At 62.3% G+C, this 9,267-nt stretch overlaps 1 protein-coding gene across 1 annotated transcript; it reads left to right on the top strand.

Annotated features, from left to right (window-relative positions):
* Window positions 1-1,338: 1,338 nt before the first annotated feature.
* Window positions 1,339-8,257, top strand: IGFBP3 (insulin like growth factor binding protein 3). The gene is made up of 5 exons (XM_045494221.1): window positions 1,339-1,884; window positions 4,952-5,178; window positions 5,940-6,059; window positions 6,806-6,945; window positions 7,698-8,257. The coding sequence occupies exons 1-4, from the start codon at window positions 1,476-1,478 to the stop codon at window positions 6,929-6,931; spliced, it is 882 nt and encodes a 293-aa protein (XP_045350177.1). The 5' UTR covers window positions 1,339-1,475; the 3' UTR covers window positions 6,932-6,945; window positions 7,698-8,257.
* Window positions 8,258-9,267: the final 1,010 nt, after the last annotated feature.

Here is a 9,267-nt window from a genome sequence, read left to right as displayed (position 1 = left end):
ACCTACACACGTCAGGGCAGAGAGACGGTGGGTGCGCGCTGGCTTCGCCCACAGCCCTGCAGGGGGCGGGCCGGGCTGGAGGGGGGAACGCACGGGGGTCCCCAGGGGCAGTTTCTACTGCAAACTGCAAAACGCTCCTCCAAGATACCTACCCACCTCCTAGGGCAAGTATCCATTTCCGAGAGAGTCCAGGAAAGCCCCTTCCCGCGGGGGTCTCTTCGGTTTGCATTGCTGACCCACTTGCTCTTGGCAGAAGAGCCTTGGACCTGGTCGTTGTCGATTCAAGCCTGGACCACTGGCGCCCTCTGTTGGTCACCCAGGGAAGGGGCGCGCAGACACTTGAAACCACCGGGCCGGAGCGCGACCTCGGGGGCGCAATTGCGCCCTGGGACTTCCACGCTGGTGCACAGGGTTTAGATTGCACAGGGAAGCGAGAATCCCAGACACTCTCCACTCCAGCGGACCGGAGGCAACCCAGTACAAAGCGGCCCGGAAAACGGTAGTAAAAGTAACCAACTGTGAGGCCTATTCGGTTATTAAATACACCTCGGCGGTGCCCGCCTTATTCTTTTAATTATTTTCTTGTGGTGGATGTAAATAAACTCCATGTGAAAACATAATCAGGGAGCGTCCCTCCGACAGGAACAGTGGTGACGTCAATCTCTGGCAAGTCTCCTAAGGACCCACTCGCTGCCAGCCCCCTTTGCCAGCTGGGGACTTGGCAGGAAGCACCCAGTGAGGCTGCACCGCTTTGAGGAGCGGGCCTGAACCGGGTGGGGACCACGTGCGCACCTGTACGTCCCGGGGGGGTGGGGGTGGGCGTGGGGGGGCTAGTGCAAACGGCCCCACGCGTGCAGACAGAACCAGAGACCTCGAAGCAAATCGAGTATCCTAACTCAGACACGTCCCACGACTGTCCCGACCCGAGGACTTAAATTTTGCAAAGCTTTGCGAAGTACACCCGGGGCGGAGCGAGCACGCCAGTGTCCCCGACACCAGCTCTCGGCGGGGCGGCCTCACCCAGACCCGCAGGCAGACGGGCGGCGGCGTCGGGGTGGCCGGAGGCGCCGCGAACAGCGGGGTGGCCGGGCTGCCCAGTGCCCGCGGCCGGCGGGGTGGCGTTGGGGCCGGAGTGCGCGCGTGAAGCAGGTGCCTGGGCGGCCGCGCGTTGCGCGCCCCCGCCCCTGCCCGGCCGCCCGGCAGCCCGGCCGCCCGGGGCGCCGCGCGGGCCCCGGAGCCTAGTGCGCGCCGGCCCGCCCCCTCTCCCCCCACCCGCGCGCCGTTCCGGGGCGTGTCCTCGGCCACCGGCTTCTATATAGCGGCCGGCGCGCCCGAGCCTCCCAGACGCGAAAAGGACGGCGCAGCGCGGAGCACCGGCCACCGCCTACCCTGCTCCCGCAGCCTCGAGCCGCGCGCTTTCGCCCGGTCCCCGCGCGCCCCGGCTGGCCGAGCAGCGCGCCCTCGCCGTGGGCGCCATGCAGCGGGCGCGCCCTGCGCTCTGGGCCGCGGCGCTGACCGCGCTGGCGCTACTCCGCGGGCCGCCGGCGGCTCGGGCCGGCGCGGGCGCGGCGGGCGCGGGCCCCGTGGTGCGCTGCGAGCCGTGCGACGCGCGCGCTCTGGCCCAGTGCGCGCCGCCGCCCGCCGCGTCCGCGTGCTCCGAGCTGGTGCGGGAGCCCGGCTGCGGCTGCTGCCTGACGTGCGCCCTGCGCGAGGGCCAGCCGTGCGGCGTCTACACCGAGCGCTGCGGTGCTGGCCTCCGCTGCCAGCCGCCGCCCGGCGACCCGCGCCCGCTGCAGGCGCTGCTGGACGGCCGCGGGCTCTGCACCAACGCCAGCGCCGCCGGCCGCCTGCGCGCCTACCTGCTGCCCGCGCCGCCCGCGCCAGGTGAGCCGCCCGCGCCGGGTGCGCGGCCGCGGGGGACCCCCTGCTCTCCCCGCCCCGGGTGCTGTGTGTGCGCGGAGACCCCCGGCCCCGCGAGGCAGGACGCTCGCCCGAGGCCCGCCCCGCAGCCGGCCCTCCGCGCGCCACGTTCTCGGAGGGCAGAGCGCCTGCAAATTGCCGAGCGCTTTCGGCAAAACTGGGTCAAAGGTTCTGTGGCTGCGAGGGAGCGGAGCCGAGGGGGCGGTCACGGACCGACCCCGTGCCCGGGAGCATGTTCCCGCCCTTGGTGCGGGCGCAGCGCGGGACGTGGGCTGGGACGGTGCGGCCCACCTCCGGAACGCGGCTTCCGCGTCCCCCAAACCGGGAGCCAGCGTGCTTGTGCCAAGGATGCGGCGGGGGCCGGGGGAGCAGGGAGGTGGTCGGGGCTGGTTTGGACTGGGGATGGGTGGGCGGGCACGTTGTGGGAAATGATGTCCGTCTCTAAGATGGCAACATTGGCACAGACCTACGGCTTGCGAAGCAACGACGCGTCTCGCGGTGTGCGGGAGACCGTAAGGTGGGAATCCGGTACTTGTATCTTTCGCGTTTGGGAACCTGACGTTCAGAAAGAGGTGACTCTCCAGGGTCCCGAGGCAGGGAGGAAAGTGAGTGCTGAACCCGGTTGCCACGCCCCGCATCGTCCCCCTTGGGCGCCGCCTCGGCCCCCCGTGCGTGGGTGGCCCCAGACCGAGGCCAGGTGCGGGGACTGCGGGGATGTGGACTCGGAGAATTTCAGTGATGGTGAGGGGGGTGGAGTCAGCCTCAGGACTGTTTGCACTTACTCCGAAGTGGAAGGGATGGGGTCCCGCTAGTGGGGGGGCCCAAGAGAACAAAACCTAACGTTTGGCAGAGTGACTCCACGGGCTCGGCCGCGGTCAGGCGCGGGGCTCTGTGAGGGACATGAGTTGTTCCCTTGGAGAAGAAGTGTAAGCGGAGTCCGCGGCTCTTCCTCCAAATCTCAGCAGGGTCGGCCAGCCTCCTGGTTCTGTGAGCGAAGTTTCTGCTGAGCTGGAGGCGGGCAGAGTTCTGCCCTGCCCTCCAGGCACCAAGCTGGCCCGAGCTAGTGGGCAGCCCCGGCACTGACCCTGCAGGAGGGAAGACCCTTTATGATTTCAGTTCTGCACACTTGCACGCAGGGGTGAGGCTCTGTCTCTGGAGGCAGGACTGGCTCCGTTGATCCTGGAGACACGGACACCATTCCAGGATTGGTGGAAACCCAAAAGTCCAGTTGCCTAAAACGTGCACCGTTTTATTCAGCGGACCTAAAATCGCTGGATGGGTCTGTCTCTCAGGGCAATGAGGTCATTTGCTGTGTGCACTTTATTTTCCTAATGTGCTTTCTGGGCAGATGGTGACTTCACGTTCCTCTGGACACGGCTGTGCTTGGTTAGGCTGCGGTGGGCGTTGGGATTACTACGTAGGAGCACCACAGTATTGGTTGGCACGCTTCACTGTAAAGCGACAAAAAGATCTATGATTTGAGGAGACCCGTGGGGGGAGGGGAGTTTAAGTGGCAGTCAGAAGTTAAGACCGTCTGTTGCTTAAATGCCGAGGTTTTCTGTTCTTGCCGACGTCAGCAGGCATGAGAAAGAAAACCTGGGAGGTTTCAGAAACTACTCGGTTCTTGGAAAAGAAATGCAGATATGTTTATTTACACACTCTTAGCATCTCCTTTGTCTCCGGTCATTCCCTGGAAAAGAAGGGGAAAAAAGCCCTAAGGTTCAAGGAAATTGAAACCAAATTCTACCTGTTGAGGAGTCTGTCGGGCTCCGCTGCCCGGCAGCTCCTCCCCCCACCCACTGGGGCTCGCTCTTCCCGGGTGAGGAAGTGGAGCCTGGGAGGAGAGAGTGTTCCCCGAGCCCCAGGGGAGTGCACCTGCCCTGGGCGCGTCCCACGGAGAGCACGGAATCTAGCTGGACGCTGGGTCCTCCAGCCAGCCTCAGGGAGGCCTGTGTTCCTGTCACCTAGAGCCGCAGGCCGTCACCACGTGGGGCTGGCCCCTGGGTGGCAGGGCGCTGGGGACCCCAGGGGTGGTAGATTCTGGACCAGACAGCGGCCCAAGCACCCCCTCCCGGGAGGGAAACCCTAGCACTGCTTGCTGATGACCTACCAAGGGCTCCCCCGTAGCCACCCCGTCCCCACCATCCTGGAAAAGGACCCCAGACAGCGTCTGGCTCCGCATCCAAATCCCAGTGACACAGCGGATGGTCCAGCACGGGCGTCAGGGCGCCGGTCGCAGAGGCGGCTAGGGAGGGGGTCCTTCTCAAGGATGGAGGGCTCCGGCCCATGTGGGGTCTGTGCAGCTCCTCTGGGCGCCCCAGCCCCTGCGTGGACAGTGACAGATGGGACCAGGGCACCGGTGGCACACCACCAAACACGCCCAGAGCCAGGGGACCTAGCCGGCCTCTGAGGGGAGCTGGTTTTGCCTGGTGGCACCAGGCAGCGCTGGGATCAGAGGCCCTGGGGCTTGTCACCTGCAGATTGCTGCCCCCACCTGGCGCCTGGGACTCAGCGGGGCGTTGGGTGGGGACAGAAGCGGGGGTCCCCAGGCCCGGGAGGCTGCCCTGGGGTAGCCTGTGGTGTCGGAGGTGCGCCTCCTGCTGGTGGACAGTATCAAGCCCTGCCGGCTGGGCTGGGAGAGGCCTGCGCTGCCCCGCCTTGTGCAGTCGGCACATTCCAGTGTCTTTATTTGTATTTTTGTAAGTTCACTTAACTTGAGAGAGAGAGAGAGAGGGAAAGAGGATGCCATGCAGGCTCCAGGCTGTCAGCATAAAGCCCGACGTGGGACTTGAAGCTCCAGCCATGAGACCGTAACCTGAGCCACCCTGGCACCCCCAGATTCCATTTTAGAAAGCGGGCTTCCTGGGCCGCAGTGACTGCCCTCTGCTGCCAGTTCCTGGGATTTCAAGGTTCTTTGAAATCGCTGAATGACATCTCCACTTAGCCTTGGCTCGGTGGCCCAGGTCAGGTTTTGAAAAGACCGCTGACTGTGGGTGGCCATCACATCTGCGTGTCCCTTGCACTTTTCAAGGAAACAGCAGCGAGTCGGAGGAGGAGCACAGTGCGGGGAGCATGCAGGGCCAGCCCTTCCCCAGCACACACCGGCTGCCTGACACCAAGCTCCAGCCCCTGCACACCAAGATGGATGTCATCAAGAAGGGCCACGCCAAGGACAGCCAGCGCTACAAGCTGGACTACGAGTCCCAGAGCACCGACACCCAGAACTTCTCCTCCGAGTCCAAGCGGGAGACGGAATATGTGAGGGCCCTCCTCTGTCTCCTCCGCCTCGTCCCTCCTCCCCCCTCCTACCTCCTTCCCCTCCTCCCCCCTCCTTCTTCCTTCCCCTCCTGCTTCTCCTTCCTCCTTTCTCCTCCCCCTCCTCCCTCCTCCCCCTCCTACTCCTCCTCCCCCTCCTCCCCCACTGCTTTCCCTTCCTCCCCCTCCTCCCTCTTCCCCCTCCTCCCCCTCCCCCTTCCTCCCCTCCTACTCCTCTTCCCCCTCCTCCCCCGCTGTTTTCCCTTCCTCCCTCCTCCCCCTCCTCTCCTCCCCCCTCCCCCTCCTCCCCCTCCTCCCCTGCTTTCCCTTCCTCCCTCCTCCTCCCTCTTCCCTCTCCTCCCTCCTCCTGTGTCCTCCCCCTCCTTTTCCCTCCCTCCTCTTCCCCCCTCCTCCTCCCCCCTCCTCCCTCTCCTCCTCCCCCCTCCTAGGGGGCAGTGGATGCCAGCCCCAGGCACTGGGTGACTCTTCCCACCGTGGGGAACTTCTGGGGGTCTAGGTGGATGACATGAGCAGGAGCACCCCAGTGCCCCGCACAGAGGTGGTCCGTGAGGCTGGCGATATTTTGTGCGCCTGGTCTCTGACCTGCGGTGACTCCATCCCCAGGCCTTGCTCAGGGGACCTCACGACAGGGAGCCACAGTCGGGGTCCTCGTGAGAATGGCACGGCAGGTCCCTCGGAGGGTGTGCGGAGCTGCATGAGGCTGCCAGCACTCCCGAGTGACCCGTGGCTCTCCCCCCACCCAGGGGCCCTGCCGCCGGGAGGTGGAGGACACCCTGAACCGCCTCAAGTTCTTGGACACGCTCAGCCCCAGGGGCATCCACATCCCCAACTGCGACAGGAAGGGCTTCTATAAGAAAAAGCAGGTGAGTGGCATCCTCACGAGCATCCCATGCCTGATGCCCACGGGAGGCCGACGTCCCCTCCCCCCGCCCCCCCCCCCCGGGGCCCTTGGTTAAGTGTGACAGCATAGGGACACAGCTGCACTGTGTCAGGGGTGACATTGTGAATAACCATCATAGGGACGTGAGGTCGCGGGCCAAACAGTGTCCCTGAGACACCCCCCCGGCCCATCCTGCCCAGTGGTCCTGACACGTGGGCGGCATTGTTACTTGAAGCCACGATAAGTGCGTCTCTGTGGGTCTGGTACTGCATTACGGCCCCACCGGATCTGCAGGATTCGCGAGGCTGCCGCCAAAGTGCTTGTGGCCCTGGCTTTGGTCCCACGGCCCGTCTGCCCTGGCCACCATCTCACCTTCACGCTTGTTCCCGCTCACCAGCAGCACTTCTGCTCCCCGTTCGTCCCCATTGGTCACTCGCTCAGCAGACCCACACCGAGAACCCGGGTGGGCCTCTTGGCGGGCGGTCTGGGACGCGCACTCCGAGCTGCCGTGCGCCCTGGGACACAGGTGCACTGGGGGATGTGTGCCCCAGTCCCCAGGTGTGCCTGCAGGTGTACCCGAGGCCAGAGGGACACAGAACTGCCCTGGCCCTGCCTCTCTGGAGGACTCACTCCTACACGCAAGCACAGAGGGCCCTGAGAGAGCCTCCATGGGTCGGGACCCCGTGGTGGCGCCTCCGGGCTCACTGTGTCTCCTGCGCCCTCCCACAGTGCCGCCCGTCCAAGGGCAGGAAGCGAGGCTTCTGCTGGTGCGTGGACAAGTACGGGCAGCCGCTGCCGGGCTTCGACGCCAGGGGGAAGGGTGACGTTCACTGCTACAGCATGGACAGCAAGTAGACACTGCTCACCACGTAAGCCTGGGGGCCTGGGCTCGGGGTCCCCAGCGTCTCGGGAGCGGGGGACAGACCCTTCCGCAGGGCGCAGCCCAGGGAACCGGGGTCTGAGGTCAGGGTGTCTCCGAGGCCCCTTCCATCGCTTGAAGGATCTTGGACGTGTTACGTTCACACACATGCAGGGAATTCCAAAAGTGAGCTTTTCCCGCCGGCTATGGGTGGTTTACCTTCCTGGCGGCTGTCTGATCCACAGGGACTTGCTCTAGGAACATGCTTCCGACTCAGTGGCGTGGCTGTTCTTTTCTGCAAAACACGTCAGGGATATTCCGACAGTCTGTGATTGGTAGGATGGTAGCAAAGTGTGTTTTGCGCCTAACACAAAAATGAGATTTTTAAACCCTGCCTTTGAAGAATGCCATCCTGTTCGATACTATTTTCTCTCTTACTTAATAAACGAGAGGGCCGTTGGGGAAAACAGAGTGTTTGGTCTCCTCAAGAGAAATTGAAGTAAGTAGAGGAAATTTCCCTGTCGAGTTACGTTTGTTTCCCTTCCAGCGGGAAAGAAAGAAGTCACGATTCTGGGTGACGGGGGACTCCACCAGCATGTCCCCACTGGCAGGTGCTCTTTGCTTTGCTGGGTGTGTGGGACAAGCCACCACCCCCCCCCCGACATGCCGGCTGCCTGGGTCTCGAACCCCGTTATCTCAGGGCAGGAATTGAGCCTTTTGACGTGGGGGAGTTATTTCAACCTGTTTCTCTGTCTGTTTTAGTTCATGTGGAGCTCAGAAACGCCTTATTTTGCACAAGAGACCGCCAAGGACATGATCAGCTGGCTACAGCCCCAATTTATATTTCTTTTTGTGGTGAATTGATTTTTCTTATAACCAAAGTTTAGAAAGAGATGTTTGCAGCGCTAGGGTTCTTCTGGATGGTGGACTGGAGCCCCTTGCGCTCCCCGGGAGTCTGTGAGACACAGTTTGGCCTTTCCTCTTGCTTCCTTTAAAAATTCGTGTAAGTCAAGCACAGCGCGGCCGGACCCCGCCTGTCCCCGGGGGCTGTCCCCACCTGTCCGCCGGCACAGCTGGCCCTCCGCTTCAAGACCGAGCAGTTGTTACCTCTGTAGAGTGCACGATCCGTCCCCACTCGGCCTCTGTTCTGCAAGAATGGGGACCCCACACCCTGCTGTCTGGACGTCCCGGCTCCGGCGACAGAGATATTGCAAACCTGCAAGTAGCCTGTCCTGGGGAACCGGCAGAGAGTGCAGGTGGAGTCTCACGTGTAAAAAAAAAAAAAAAAAAAAGAGGAAAAAGATCCAGAATGTTCTAGGGAACAACTCCAGAGACACGCGGGGGTAGGGGGGTGATTGGCCTTTGCTGCCGGCTGCAGGGGTGGGGGACCGGGGCAGCAGGACTCCCCTGGAATGAGAGCAAGGTTCTTTGATGACCGCAGAAAATAGCGTTTTCCTGTTCAGCAATTCCAGAAAGAGGGTTTTTTGTTTTTTTGACAAGCTCTGTAAAGGCAAAGGATGTTTATTTTATTCTCTCGCCTTTGTCCTCCTTGGCACAATGTAAAAAGAGTAAAAACGGTTTTATTACCTACAAACACAGATGGCTTGTCGGGGACGCTGGGGGCACGCCTCCCACACTTGGCCTCGTCCCCCCCTAAGTCATACATGGGTGCAGAGGAAATATGTTCTCCACGAGCTGTTCCCCAGATACGCTAGAACCCATGCGAGGTCATCATAGACGAGACACTAGAGAAGAGTGGGAAACACAGCCTCCACCGGGAAGCGGAGCTCCGGCAGGCGAGCGGGGGTGGGGGGGGGATGCCCCGGGTGGTCGCACGGGTGGCTCACGGCCTCCTTGAGAACACAATGGGGTCTCAAGACCTTCTGCCTACCTATTAGCTTTCCTTTATTTTTTTAATTAAGTTTTTGGAAAAAAAAAAAAGGTATTTTTGAAAAGTTTGTCTTGCATTGTATTTATAAATAGTAAATAAAGTTTTTACCATAAAGAACCCCCCCTTTCCCGTGTTAGTGACTGACCCTGGGCTTTGTGTTGCTAGTGAGATAATGCAGAGTGGGGAAGATGTCCTGAGCATAGAGCAAGTGTCTGTTAACAAATGCCTTTGCCAGTCCGCCCCGGGGCGGGGGGGGGGGGGGGGGGGATACCGGGGGCAGGGGAAACCCCAGTGAGCCCCCTCCCCAGGCCTCTGCTGGCCCCACAGTGGCATCAGACCACACCTGCTGGGAACCTGCAGTCTAGGAGGCGGATTGTGGCCCTGTTTCTGCCGAGGGTGTGCCCAGCAGATGGCCGATGCTCCTCACTGCATTTAGGTGGT

The sequence above is a fragment of the Leopardus geoffroyi genome, chromosome A2, assembly GCF_018350155.1.
Source record: "Leopardus geoffroyi isolate Oge1 chromosome A2, O.geoffroyi_Oge1_pat1.0, whole genome shotgun sequence".
Taxonomy (NCBI): Eukaryota; Metazoa; Chordata; class Mammalia; order Carnivora; family Felidae; genus Leopardus; species Leopardus geoffroyi.
Note: the sequence above shows the minus strand (reverse complement) of the source record. Positions and strands in the feature narration are given on the sequence as shown.

Bases quoted from the DNA above. Each gene is read 5' to 3' on its own strand.
- IGFBP3 (XM_045494221.1), top strand. From the start codon at position 1,476: ATGCAGCGGGCGCGCCCTGCGCTCTGGGCCGCGGCGCTGACCGCGCTG. The intron at 5,179-5,939 runs GTGAGGGCCCTC...CCCCCCACCCAG, and splicing joins CCAAGCGGGAGACGGAATAT to GGGCCCTGCCGCCGGGAGGT. The intron at 6,060-6,805 runs GTGAGTGGCATC...GCCCTCCCACAG, and splicing joins GCTTCTATAAGAAAAAGCAG to TGCCGCCCGTCCAAGGGCAG.